The following is a 15,320-nucleotide window of genomic DNA, read 5'->3' as shown; positions in this document are numbered from 1 at the left end:
GTGTGTTACTATCCTTTATATGCATGTTATCATATTTGTCATGTCCGATTGCTGTATGTTCACCTAAAAATCTTAATAAAAAATACTTAATTAAAAAAAAAAAAAAAGTATACACTTACTTTTATCCACGAACGGAGGAAAAAAATAATTCGATGGTAAACGACCATCGAACGATTTTACCTCTGTTCGGCCGCATATGAGTGGATGTGTAAGCATACTCACATGCTAGCGCGGGTATTCGGGCGGCAGGCGTTCGATGGGGTAATGTTTACCTGCTCGCTAGGCAGCGAAGATACGCTTCCTAGCGAACAGGTCTGAATCGCCCCCTTCACTGACCTAAAATAGAAAAGATCAATAAATCCAGTGCAGCTACCCAAAATTTTACCCTAGGTCCTGCAGCCCCTCCTCAGGAAAATCTGCCATCCCAGTGAGAGGATAGCGACAGTGGATTCACATTGGAAGAGTTCCCCCGCTAATCACAGCCGTACAGGCAGTTTCATGGGGATGCGTTTTCTTCCCATGGGACTGCCAGTCCTGAATGTAATTAGCAGAGAGTGTACTTCCCATGGGAAGCCACTCCAGTGCAATTATGGCAGCCCTATCTGAATTATAAGGGCTGCCGCTAGAAGCAGGCTTATTTTGTGCGCATGAGCAGAATCGCCATCCCGCACATTTTACTCCAGATGTCTCCCTGGCCTGGTGTGAAATTAGAATGAAATAGAGAACCTTACACATGTGAGAGCTTGCAAGCTCACTTATTGAACCACTGGTCATGTAGAATTTTAAATGTGGATTACATAAGGAAGAAACATGAAGATTAGAGATCGGTATGATGAGGACGTTACCTTGCAGCTTCTTCAGAACAGCCACTTCCATTTTCAGAACCTGCTTCGGCTGCTGGGCAGATTCCACTTTGAGAGCCACATTCTCCCTCGTCAAGAGGTCCAATGCATCGTAGATCTCCCCAAAGCCACCACCACCAATTTTTCTTAGCTAAAATTGAGCGAAAAGCAATTCAATTAATCGGACATGAAGAAACAATGTTTGATAGGTACACTGAACCCTTCAATAATAAATCTATGTTAAGGTCACATGAATACATAAAATGAAAGCTAAAAAAAAAAAAACAACAGTATGTCATATTAGAACTAGCATATTAGACCAGCCATTTTCTGTCTATCCTGATGTGCCCTTGCTCTATCCACCAACCCACTATCCACGGCCCTGCATCTGTCAGCTGTTGCCCAGTTCCCCACCATTCGCCCCTTACTACCTGCTGTCCTATGTCTCCATCCCTGCAATGGGAGACATTGGCGGAGGGGACGCCTCCAGATTCCACTGTGCAGGATGGAGACAGGACACTCCATAGCGTTTTATATAGGACACAGACGCTACCTTTACATTCAATTCCTCAACCTGCCTAAATACTACAAGTGGTTATTAGAATGTGTTCCTGCTCAATGATCTGGAACATTATACAATTCAATTTTGTTATGGCATTTTGTTTTGATGTGTGAAATACCTGTAGAAGAATAGGAGGAACATACACGTGCCTCTGAATGAAAAACATATTTTTGTATATTTGAGTTTATTATTCTTACATCAAATAAGTTGATTTAGTCATTATTAATATTAAATCCATAACACCTTTCAAGATTATTTTGTATATTTGCCAATTACACTAATCATTACCAAATAAAAAAAAACAGACATTATTGAAGTTGAAGTCATCATTAGAGGAGATTATACACCCTCTACATTAGGATAAATAATCATTATGCCAGAGGTAAGGAGACACAGTGACAGGAGAAGCAGCCTGCAAAGCTCTCAGCACAGGTTATTTTATTAAAGGTCACAATGGAAAATCCATCATCTGAAACGTGATTCTCCCACTACATCCGAGTATTACATTCAAGGACAGTGTACGGTTAAGACAGCCATTTTCTGCCTTTACCCCCTATTATATGGACTTCTATACAGAACTAAGATGATTGCATTAGTTATGTCTCGGTCAAGGGTTAAAGTGAGGAAGAACTGGGTGGAACAGAGTTCCACCACCTCTAATGCTATAGGCAGGGCTATTTTTGTGTAGGCTCTAGCAGGAACTGTGGCCCTTATTCTAGCTCACTCTTTCTGACAAAATATTTCTTAGATGGACAAAACCATGTGCACTGCAGGTGAGGCAGATGTAAAACCCCACCCAAATCTAATTATCTCTGCACAAGTAACACCTGCCTCACCTGCAGTGCTCATGGTTTTGTCCATCTAAGAAATATTTTGTCAGAAAGAGTGAGCTAGAATAAGGGCCACAGTTCCTGCTGGAGCCTGCACAAAAATAGCCCTGGCTATAGGGAACTAAGTTCCACCTCTACCACAGCCCAGAACAGTAATTCCAAGAGAAAAGCCTGTCCCAGCAGCTTCTTCTTCTAGCACGGTGTATGTGATGTAATGACATCTGGCGAATGTGATGTAATGACATCAGCGCCGCTGAAGTGAAGAAGATCCACTAAGAGGAACAGGCTCTGTGCTTGATGAAGACAGGGTGAGAAACACAAGGCATGGAGCTGCTGAGGGACATGGACAGTGAGCTGCTGGAGTAACAGAGATAGATGTTTTCAACCTAAATTACTATGTTACTATGGGCCTTATTCTAGCGCACTTTGACAAAATCCTTCTTGCCCCCACTGCAGGGTGGCAAAATGTGCAGAGAGAATTAGATTTGGGTGAGTTATTTTGTTTCTGTGCAGGGTAAATACTGGCTGCTTTATTTTTACACTGCAATATAGATCTCACTTTGAAGTAAAACCCCACCCAAATCTAATTCTCTCTGCACAAGTAACATCTGCCCCATCTGCAGTGCACGTGGTTTTGTCCATTTAAGAAGGATTTTGACAGAAAGAATGAACAAGAATAAGGCCCTATGTTACTATGATGTGTATAAGCAGCACAACTGTGGACAGTATGTGTATAAGGGGCACTGCTGTGTGACTTAATATGAATCAAGGGCACTACATGCGGTCGAATGTGTACATAATTATGCTAGTGTGTTGACATTTTTATTGGAGTAATTATTGTGTGACCACACCCCTTCTTTGTGGCACCATTATCCATTTATGGGAGGTAGGGCGCAATTTCCATGACACTGGTCTAGGCTCTGCCTAATGTGGAGGGGGGGAGGGGCAGTGTTAGGGGAAAGGAGTTCCACCACTTCTCCAGGACCACTTTAAGCCCTGGTCTTAGTGCTAAAGAGATGCTTAAGCTGGGTACACATATGTACAATCGTCGGGCCGTTCTTCCGTTCTGCGGACGAACGGCCGTTTGATTGTATATATGTGTACGCAGTCCCGATCCCTTCGTTGCGATCGATAAACGGCCAAAAACGCTCTTGGCCGTACACGGTCGGTCGGTCGCAGGTTCTTTGCTGCTTAATATTCTTCCGACAGGACGGCTCCATATCGAAAGAAAAGTGACATGTGTACGCACGTTCGATCGATATGCAGCCCGTTCCTGCGATCATTCCTCCCAAAAGCAGCACGCCCATGTGGGTGTTGACTAGCTGCGTCATCCCTCCATCAGCGCAGCATGTAAACAACAGGAAGTCTTCTCCCCCGTACTTTCCGCGCCATGCTGTTAAAGAATATTCGTTGTGTGTGCATTCCTTTTGAAATAAATAATCGTTGTGTGTGCATTCCTGACAGATATCTTTTTCTTGCGATTGTTTGGACGGGAGTACATCGGACGTCGCAAGTAAAATTGTACATATGTGTACGCGCAGATCGGTCGTATGTTTTGGACGGCCGAACGTGTATTCGGTCGATCGAACGGTCGCAAGAAAAATGAAATTGTACATATGGGCGTACAGAACTACACTCGTACACATTATCCAGTTCTTTAATAAAGTGTAGAGTTTATTAATTCTAGTAATTAGTGGTTCTCAAACTGGGTGCTGCATAGCACTTGGAATGGTGCCACGGTTTGGTAGTCCCAGAGCAAAAAAAAATTGTTTTCTGTGAATGTGATCGGCACGTTCTGGGAGTGTCACAAGCCCTGCAGTCACAGATACACCACCACAGGCACAGTAGGCTAGACAGGGGAGTATCTGCCATAGAGCTGGAGCAAGTTTTTATGGTGTGAGAAATGGTTGCGTATAAAAGATACACCAATTAGTATACCAGTATGCAAGTGGGATTCTTAGACATTGTGTATTCGGCCACATGAATGTACATAAGGGAAAGAATATGCAGCTGCATCTGCATAAATAGCAGCCAGACCACGTCCAACAGCTGCTGCATGTGCTTCGCCATCTACCATGTGTTTTGTAACCCAAGAGCCAAACTCAGGGACAAAGTCTCTGGGTATCAGGATTCAGCCCTTACACCTATTGCAAAGGCCAATATAATCACCATTTCCCGTCTTGTGTCACAAAACAAGGTCATTCCAAAAAATGTCAAATCCTTATAAAATAATAAAAATGTACAGTCCATACATATAATGATGTGATTTTAGAACTGTACACAGCGCATTTACAGTAAAATGGTAAAATACATGAAAACCTTTCCATCTGTGTTCTGTAGAACTTGCAGTCCTGGCTGAAGAGCCGCACATGAACTGAAATGCATCAGTTTCCTTTTAAATACACACTAGACTAGTGATGGCTAACCTTGACACTCCAGCTGTTGTTGAACTACACATCCCAGCATGCCCTGCTACAATTTTGTTATTTGGCTATGCTAAAATAGATGCAGGGCATGCTGGGATGTGTAGTTCAACAACAGCTGGAGTGTCAAGGTTAGCCATCACTGAAACTTGCCGACATATAACCCAGAGCCATACATTGCAGCATGGGACGAAGCATTCCCGTGGCTGCAGTGATGCACAGCTCACCGGGTTTAATAGACTTAGTGCACAGTTGCCAGACTTAGGGGGTTATTCAGAGATGAATGCTGTTGTGCAAATTTGCACGGTGATTGTAGCTCGCACGTGCAAGGCCAAACAGCAACAAAAAACAACAAAGAATGTAATCGCAATCCTCTCGCAACTTGACTGATCTGTTTAAGGGGGGCAACCTGCCGTTTTCTTGGATTGACAAAAAAAATGCAGGCGTGCCCAGGCATTTTCAGGGAGGGTGTGTGACGTCAGCTCCGGCCTGTATCGGACGCAGAGATGTGGAAGGGTCAGGGTTACACACAGACTGTACGCCATGGAAAAATCATTCAATGTTGAGTGGTCATATGAAAATGGCACTGCAGCCGGGAGTGGGAGCGGTTTAAGTGCACACTCGTACCAGGTCCCATGGTTCAGAGGGGCCCAAAATGACAAATGCATGAAACATGGGTAAGCAGAGCCTAATAAAAACTCAGAAAGCAGCTTCAGGTGAACAGAGACGACCATGAGCTCGGTCACCTGGATCATGAGTTTTAGGAACCTGCTGAGGTCCTCTTGCTACCACAATGCCTGCATGTCCCTGGGCTAAGAACTGGGTCTGGTGCAGTCTTGGGGAGACTGTTGGGAGAACACTCCTGCTGTGCTGCCGCTTCTGTCACAAATTCCACTTAGCTTTTTCTTCTTCAGGGACTCTGGCCATCTCTGTTGGATCCTCCAAGGGCAGACAATATCTGAGACAGCTCAGTGACAAGCAAAGGGTCTTTCCGGCTTCCTCCTGGGTCCTAACGTGGTGCTCTTCCTCACTCTAAAGCAGGGGTTAAGGTAGCCATATATTCCTAAAAAAAAGTCGCATCCAATCCCCCTTGACCGCCCAGGACCTTCACGAGCAGCAGGGTCGCAAGCAATATATCGCATGTGGCCCTTTTGCATGTGATATATAACATGCCAGCCCACTTGCCGCTGCCGCAAGGACGGCCAAGTCAGAGGACGGACGTGCAGACAGGCTGAACTTATGCGCATTGGACCACTCATCGGAATGCATCAGATGTCAAACACATCCGATTTGGCCATTTTTCACCCAATTTCTCTGCCCGATCCATCAGATAAGTGTATGGCCGTTTACACATGGTAATGGCCAATTTTGACTAGATGCACAACCTATTTTGACTAAGCAATTTTGTCTAACTAATGATAACTGCATCAGGCAGGAGATACTCCCCAGCCATGGTGAGTGCCTTTAGCTGGATGATCAGGCCCCTCCCAATCACACACACACACACACTTCTAGCTCTATATAACTATAGCTCTCTGGAGGAGGGGGAATATCATGGTACCGTGCCCCAAGATATCGGTTGCTGGCCCTGGCTGCAGTACAAGGAATTAACATCCTCCATTCCATGGCTACTTGGGTCCCTGGCCACAGTACTAAATTTTGCCATTAATAAGTGTTTAATACAATACCAATACCCTGAAGCTAATTCACAAAAATATAGGCAACTTGAAGAAGTCAGTTTACTTAGACAGAGAGTGCACTTGCCAATGGCCAGTCAGTAACTAATATCAGTTTTGCTCATGGTGACAGAAGAAACTCGCACTACAGTATATTTAGGGTGTAACTACCGAAGTAAAATAATTACTATTTACAAAGTACAAACAAATCAGCAAATGCTCTGAACAGAACAGTTCAAAGGACTAGAATAAAAGTTAGGTATCCTTTGATGGATGATTAAATCCTATTTTAACGAAGATGAAAGTAGACTATTTTACCAGATATCACAACAACTATAGACATCAAACACCAAGAAATGCGCATCAGCAACGAGCAGATGATGGTTAGTCCTTTATACATTGGAAATAGTAAAACAAGCTGATAGAAGAATCAGATTTGGGATAAAACAGTGTTGTGTTATATACAGCCCATATCGTAGTCTCCTCACCCTAGTGAGCTTAGACTAGATGCAAATATTCTCATCTACAGTACATCCAGTTTATTATTAATAAAGGCCATGAGAAGGACTAAACGCGGGTTCGCCAACCCGTCGCTGTAGCTCACCGGGTGATTACGGTAGCTCGGCTGAGCTCAGACGTCCACTCCTCACCTCCGTCGATGTGCAGCGGTTCTTACTTGGCGGCAGGAGGTCAATGGCGCTAGAAAGTGACCTCTGGCTGTAAAGTGACTCTCTTTGCAGCCGGAGGTCACTTTCTTGCGGCTTCCCCCCCCAAAGAAATTCTGGTAAAATATTCTTTATTTTTGAGGGCACAGGGTGTGTTTGTGTACCTGACACTGTGGGGACATACCTGCATATGTGTATCTGGCACTGCACTATTGGGAACAGATGTGTATCACACCCCATTTTCATTGTCCGCACCCCATGTGGCTACAGCTCTTAGAGCGCTGACCATGCCCCCATAGCGGAAAAAATGGGGGTGTAGTCTCGCAGGAGTTCCACGGTACTAGGTGAACCCCCTAATTTCAGGCACGTCAGGGGCATTATGGCATGTGGCATAATGTGTAAAGGGCATTTTTTGGTTATTATGCAGATTTTTTAATATATATTTTTATTTTAGTAGCACTTCCGGCGATTGCAGAGTCCCCCAGTTTAACAGATTATGCGGTTAGCTCCAAAACCCAATGTTCTCTCTTCTCTATATTAGGGGAAGCAGTACATTGCGAACATTTCAAAGTTGCCCCTAGGGCAGTGGTTCTCAACCTCGGCGCTGTTGGGGGGGGACCTAAGGACTGAGTTGAGAACCACTGCCTTAGGGGGAGGGTACAAGTAACAGTGCCTAAATGCCAAACTATCAGTTCCAGGATATTTTTGAACGCTATATCTGCTTCCCAGGAACATTAAGTCCAGAAAATCATGAAGAACAGGGTTACCTAAGTATTCTAAGCCTTTTTTTATATGATCATTTAAGTGCAGATACCCCGCCCTTGGCAACCCTGCTGCGCTGCCACCCAGATCAGCCTTATGTTCTGTCTGTGCCATCCTTAAAAGAAGTAGCAAAATTTACAAGGCAAAACCACGCCTTGTAATGATTGCCCCTTAAAAAAAAAATCACAGTTCATCCGACAACCCGCATGGCTGCTAAACTCCAGCCTGTAGCATCTATGAGGTGCACTGGAACTATATTTCCACATTTTTCTCGTAGAAAGATCTTGGTAAAGTGTAGTTACAGACCCAAAAAACGTCTCTCAGATTACAATTATAATATACTTAGATTATGAATATACATAAATATCCTGCTGGTGTAGGCTCATCTGGAGCCCTCTGTGGGCTGCTGGTTGCCCCAGTCCCCCATCCCAGGGAACTGCAATACCTTCTCCTGCAGCAGCCTGAGGGACTTAAGAAAGTTCATATATAGCTGACCATTACAGCCAACCAATTGTTCCTCTGAAGCCCTAAAATGTTTCAGGTTGGTAACCAGTAAACTACTGACTAGCAACCTGGACATTTTGAATCTGGAGCACAATTTGTACCCTGTGAACTCCAGAATAGCACAGGGTCTCCAAGGTAACAAGTGCAGATTGGTCCTTAAAGAGTGACCAGTGGGAAATAAGCAGACACCAACCAAAAGGTATTATATCGCACAAAATAACTTGAGCGCCAAACAAAAAGTCCTGCAGCTGCTTATCCCCAAATAGTACAACTGTATACTATATAAAGCATGAAAAAAAAAAAGTGAAAAAATCCAAAAAGACCAAAAAGAATTTCTCCTTGGGGTTCTCAACACAGCGCTGGACCTTTGGAATCAATGTGAACTGGATGATCCTTGTAAAATAGTGCAGTCCAAACCTCTTCTCAAGATATATATAAAAAAAAATATTTTGAAACAAGCACAAATAAAAAAAAGCCACTCATATATCAAAACACAAAAATAATCCCAGAAAAAAAACTTCTTTACATCACACAGTCACTGCATCATAGGGAATACACCATTCCTGATGTAGCAAGCCAGATCTTTTCACGGTTACTAAGCTATGCCAAAAAAAGAATTTCATGGAAGGAGATGAATACCCGGGAAATCTTCCTATGAACTTTTCTGCACAGTCTGAGCAGAGACCGATTTGACTGATGAGAGATTTTACCATCATAGGTCCCCATCTGCCTTGGTGTTCTCAAGGGATTGTAAAATGCATCTCTCACTAATCATCAGGAGAACACAAGAGACACAGATGACTCCTCTATCTGACCCTGGAGATACGCTAAGAGCATTTAGCTAAATGCAGTTCACTAAAATGTACAAGACCTTGTACCTTATGAGCAGCAAATATCACATAATGGTCTCTGGTATAAACCTGACAATTAGCTGACAAAACTCATAGCACCAAAAGGTTTGAATTTATAATAAACATATATAATTTATATAGAAAGAAGACCTTAGTTTGCGCTATTGTAAGCAGCTACTCTATAAGACCTCCCTGTTAGTGGAGGACAGTATCGATAGATAAAAAACAAGAAGTGTATATAGAGAACCTCCACCTTAGTGTGTTATACAACAGTGGGTACAAATTTTTACAACTTGTAAAATGATTTTATTAAAACATATTGTAGTCAATGTCAGACAGTATTGATGATACATTTATGGTACATGAATTACAGATGAGTCTGGACCCAACGCGTTTCGTCGCTGTACGACTTCCTCAGGGGTAATTGACTCGATTTTTTTGAACTTTGGAAGATATATGTAGAGTTTTTAGAAAAACTTTTGTTTGACGCTATGATGACGTCCTTGGATGCCGGAAATAAAGATCCTGCAGAAAGGCTGGATTCGCTGTACAAAAAACGTAATATATACCGGAGGTGTACCTCTAGATCCTTTCCCGTGTCTGACTGCAGTCAGACACGGGAAAGGATCTAGAGGTACATCTGTAATTCATATACCATCAATACTGTCTGACATTGACTACAATATGTTTTAATAAAATCATTTTACAAGTTGTAAAAATTTGTACCCACTGTTATATATAATTTATGTATAATTTCTATTAGATTTAAAAAAAAAAAATAATAATAATAATATATTATTATTATTTTTATTGGAGAATCCGCACTCACAGCCAACCCAAGTCAGCAATTGGGGTGCTTAACTAAAGTGACAGTCAATGAGTCCCAATAATAGTCCGTATATGGGATGATTAATCCACGATAAGCACTCACCAGTAAAAGCATCAAATTTTTTATTCCGTACTTGTCACAACATAGATTTCTATGTTGTGACAAGTACGGAATTAAAAATTTGATGCTTTTACTGGTGAGTGCTTATCGTGGATTAATTATTCCATATACGGAATATATATATTTGCTCAGTAGTCCAAAAATTATATTTAGTCAGCCCAGTTAATTTTATTTACAGTTTCTTATATACTGCAGCAGATTTCGTTGCACTTTACAATAGTAGACAGTGATAAAACAAACTGGGTAACAACAGACAGACTTGGAGGTAGGAAGGGCATTCCATAGGATGGGAGCAGCCCGATGAAAGTCCTATAATAGTGAATGGGAGCTGGTGATCCGTGCAGAAAAGAGACGCAGATCTTGTGCAGAGCGGAGTGGTCAAGATGGGAGATATTTTGTGATAAGTAAAGAGATATATGCTGGTGCAGTATGGTTAATAGCTTTATATGCGAGTAGAAGTGTTTTATATTGAATACCGTAAAAAACAGGCAACCAATGGAGGGACTGGCAGAGTGGATCAGCAGATGATGAGCGTCTTGCTAGGAAGATCAGCCTAGCAGCAGCATTCAAAATAGATTGCAGTGGCGAAGACCAGATAGTAGACTATTGCAATAATCAATGCGGGATATAATGAGTGCATGGATAAGAGATTTGGTAGTGTCTTGAGTAAGATAGGGTCGTATTTTGGATATGTTATCTAGATGCATGTAACATGATTTGGAGACAGAATGAATGTGAGGAATAATGGACAGTTCAGAGTCGAGGATGACCCCTAAGCAACGAGCTTGTGTGGTAGGGTTGATTGTCGAGTTGTCAACCGTTATGGAGATATCAGGATGGTAACTGCTGGTGAGAATATAATTAATTCTGTTTTGGAAATGTTGAGTTTGAGGTGGCTGGAAGACATCCAAGATGAGATGGCAAAGAGGCATTCAGAGACATGGCTCAAAACCACTGGTGACAACTCTGGGGTTGATAGATAGATTTAAGTATTATGAAGTAATACTGAGATTCGAAAGAGATGCTTAGTTTGCAAAGTAAGGAGGTATAGATGGGGAAAGGCAGAGGTAGTGAAGAGGAGGTAGAATCAGAGAAGCAAACACTGAAAGAGCGACCATATAAAGTGCCTTGCTATCCTTGACTTTTTTTCCTATTTTGTTACATTACAACCTGTAATTTCAATGGGTTTTTTGTTTTTTAATCTTAATTTTATGTGATGAATCTGCACAAAATAAATATATATAAAAAATTGTTTTTCCATAAAAATCTCAAAATTAGCATGAGCATACGTATTCAACCCCTTTGCTATGGAAATTCCTCAAAAGTTCTGATGCAACCAATTACCTTCAGAAGTCACATAATTAGTTAAATGACGTCCAATCTAAGTGTCACATGATCTGTCGGTATAAAACACACCTTTTTTGAAAGGCCCCAGATGCTGCAACACCACTAAGCAAGAGGCATCACACCATGAAGCTCTCCAAACAAGTCAGGGACAAAGTTGTTGAGAGGTACAAGTCAGGGTTGGGTTATACAAAAATATATCCCATATCTTTGATGATCCTCTGGAGCACCATCAAATCCACCATCTTCAAATGGAAAGAACATGGTATCACAACAAACCTGCCAAGAGAGCCTACCAAAACTCACAGACTGGGCAATGAGGGCATGAAACAAAGACCAAAAGTAACACTGAAGGAACTAAAGAGTTCCACAGCAGAAACTGGTGTATCTGCGCATGGAACCATAATAAGTCATACACTCCATAGAGCTGGGCTTTATGGAATAGTGGCCAGAAAAAAAAAACATTACTTGGTGTTAAAAATAAGAAGGCACATTATTAGTTTGCCAAAAGGCATGTGAGCGACTCCCCAAATGTATGGAGGAAGGTGCTCTCTGGTCAGAGGAGACTAAAATGTACATTTTTGGCCACCAAGAAAAACCTGTCTGGCGCAAATCCAACATATCCCATTACCCGAAGTACACCATCCCCAGTGAAACATGGTGGTGGCAGCATCATGCTGTGGGGATGCTCTTCAGCAGCCAGGACTGGGAAACTGATTTGAGTCGAGGGAAAGATGGATGGGGCGAAATACAGGGATATTCTTGAGCAAAACCCGTTTCAGTCTGCCTGTGATTTGAGACTGGGACAGAGGCTCACCTTCCAGCCAGCAGGACAAATGACCCAAAGCATACTGCTAAAGCAACAGTCAAGTGGTTTAAATGTGTTGGAATGGTCTAGTCAAAGCCCAGATCTCAATCCAATTGAGAGCCTGTGGACAGACTTGAAGATTGCTGTTCACAAGTGGAAATCATCCAACATGAAGGAGCTGGAGAAGTTTTGCCTTGAGGAATGGGCAAAAATCCTTGTGGCAAGCTCAGAGACTTATCCAAAGTGACTTTGCAGCTGTAATTGCGGCAAAAGGTGGATTTACAAAGTACTAATCGTTATGCACTCTGAAGTTTTCTGTTATTTTGTCCTATTTTGTTGTTTGCTTGACAATTAAAAAAAAAACTTCAAAGTTGTTGGCATGTTCAGTGAATGAAATGATGCAAACCTTCAAAACAATCCATTTTAATTCCAGGTTGTGATGCAACAACACATGAAAAATGCCAAGGGAGGTGAATACTTTTGCAAGGCACCTGTAGGTAAGATGAGAACCAAGAAAGGGCTGTATCATTAAGACCTACAGAGATTAGAGTTTGTATGAGAAGAGTTTGATCAACAGTGTCAAAAGCAATGGAAGCGTGACACAGAATTGGCCACAAAGTGGCTGCAATATACGTTTTAAACAGTTGACAATAAATATAGCGTTTGTGCAAGATCCAAGAAGTTCAGAAAAAGCACAGTTTATGCCACAAATACTGTACCTGGCTACCATGTTTTAAATAAATATAAAGCTACCACCTATTATAATCAACAACCTGCTCTTGAACACTATCCGGTAACCTAGAGCCGTCCTTACCTATTTGGACTCCCGGTGGGGCAGGTCCACGCAGAATGGTCGCTTGCCAGCAAAAGGGGGCATGGCTTCAGGGGGTAGAACATGACCTAGCAGTTTGGGGTTGTGACGTCACAGCCCGAACCCCTATGTTCAAGACTGTGGGGGCTGTAACTTGCAGGGTGTAGCAGCTGGAGAGTGCCTTGGCTGCAGTGCCAGGAACAGGGTTCTGCACTTACATTTATATAGTGCAGAAACTGGGTCCCGTTACTGAGCATCTGTAATACTCAACGGACACTTATTATCCAAAAATGCACACAGAAGATATTCAAGGCCAAAAGGCATCTGATCCGGCATTTATATATAAATATAGGAGTTAAACATTACCTAGTAAGCCAATAAACACACAAAGCAGGCATAATGTATAGTACATTGCTAGATCAATACACAGACTTGGAGATAGGATTCATCAGAGCATGGATGACCAGCACAGCTCTGTTGTATCGCACATCGGTTACATAGCCGACTATCAGTAGGAATTGCCTTCAGTAGGCAGCGGTTTCTAGTTTGGATTAATCACACAGGTACATCATTAACTGGGACATGTGACAAATGCTTCCTGCCAAGAACAGGCACCTCTTCACATCCAGAGATGGATAGGTGACAAGGGTGCACATTTCCCTCATACATCGATGCAACATAAGTCTACTGAAGCACACACGAACTGAACTGATAACAAATCACAGATTTACTACAAGTGTGCAAGCATGTACCACAGACAGCAGAGAGAGGTGGCTGCTCTGTGCCCTACCTCGCTCATATCATCCCCAAAGGATGTGGGGAAAGGCTTGATCATCAGGAAGGGTGTCATCACAGCAAGTAACATCTTCACTCAAGTAGCAGGACTCAGGGGTAAATGTATGAAGATTGGAGAAGTATGACAGTTGGGAGTTGATTGGCTGGTGCATTATTACCTTCCACTTTATCTCTTCGCCAGGCTTAATACATCTGCCCCAATGTTCTTTATGGGAATAGAGGCCATTTCTCCAATATTCATACAGTTACCTCTTAGTGAGTTCAACGGTCACTGTGCAGAAGCTTTTGGTATGTAGGCACCTAACTCGGTAAGTGGAAAACTGGAGTATTTGTCAAATCAATCAGCATCCAAATGTCATTTTCTTAAGCAGTGCTAGACATATGACAGAAGCGAATGGTTTGCTTTGGGCCACTTCTGCACTTTACTACACTTGCATATCCCCCTCAATCATATGGTATGTGCTCAGAAGGTCGCCCACTATTGGTCAACATGGTCAAAAGTTCGACACAAGCAAAAGGTTGAAATTCGTTTTTCGTGATTTTTTTTTTTTTAAACTGACTTGTTCATACTTCACCATCCCAGTGGGCATAGAGGGAGAATATTACCGTGCTCGAAGTATGGCGACTAATAAGACGTTCACGTTGACATGGACACCACAAGAAAAAAAACTCATGTTGAACTAATGCATGCGTCGACCTTCTGCCTGTTGACCAATAGTGGTCAACCTATAGACACTGTTGACTTAATGATCCACAGCCATTCATAGCCACTTCCTCTATGGTGGCAGCAAGAGTCCCCAAACATGAAGAACAAGTGCCCTGGTCTTGTTTTTCAAAACTTGACCAGATATTACAGAAAACCACAGCTCCTTCAAGCTGACAGATTACCCAGATTGCCCCAGCAGCACAATGGCGACAGCCAGTTGATTGACTGATCCAAGATTTCCACTGTGACTATTTCATGTTTTCCTGTTAGCAGCAATGACAGGGCAGCTGCCAAGGACAACTATATTATGTTCAGCGGATCACGGCGCTGACAATACAATACAACCCCAGCAGCAGCAGTGACCATACTAATAATTTATATAGCAAGTGTTCCCACACCATATAGGCCAGTATTCAATTCGACATCTTTTTAAGGTGAATTGGAATGTGTTCTTTGTTTGGTGTAAAAAAAATCACTTATTTTATTATTTGAAGGGTCTTGCTATTTGGATTTATAAACTTGCAGCACATCAATATATATTTAATTTGTAATATTTTTTTTTTTTCTTACAGATGACGTATGCAGGGGGGGGGGGGCGGGGACCCACTCATTAATATTCACTGTGCTGGGTCCTGCTCATTACATATGCACGAGCGGGACCAGCGCAGCAGTCCCTGCACCTCCCCGCCTGCCCACTCTCCTGGGGCCGCAGCTTCTGCTGCCTGTGTCCCGCCAGCCCTCCTCCTCCCCCTGCTGCTGTGTGCAGCGTGCGGCGCAGGCAGGAAGGTTGCC

At 42.7% G+C, this 15,320-nt stretch overlaps 1 protein-coding gene across 2 annotated transcripts in view; it reads right to left on the bottom strand.

Annotated features, from left to right (window-relative positions):
• The window catches only part of TTBK2 (tau tubulin kinase 2), a 113,461-nt gene that overhangs the window by 81,592 nt on the left and 16,549 nt on the right, over positions 1–15,320 (bottom strand). For both annotated transcript variants that reach the window (XM_083166885.1, XM_083166886.1), the window contains exon 3: positions 846–993. In XM_083166885.1, coding sequence (XP_083023011.1) covers positions 846–993 — 148 coding nt within the window. The remainder of the gene's footprint in view (positions 1–845; positions 994–15,320) is intronic.

This window comes from Crinia signifera, chromosome 12 (assembly GCF_055691185.1).
Source record: "Crinia signifera chromosome 12, ASM5569118v1, whole genome shotgun sequence".
Classification (NCBI taxonomy): domain Eukaryota; kingdom Metazoa; phylum Chordata; class Amphibia; order Anura; family Myobatrachidae; genus Crinia; species Crinia signifera.
The sequence above is the reverse complement of the archived record's forward strand: the minus strand, read 5'-3'. Positions and strand labels throughout refer to the sequence as shown.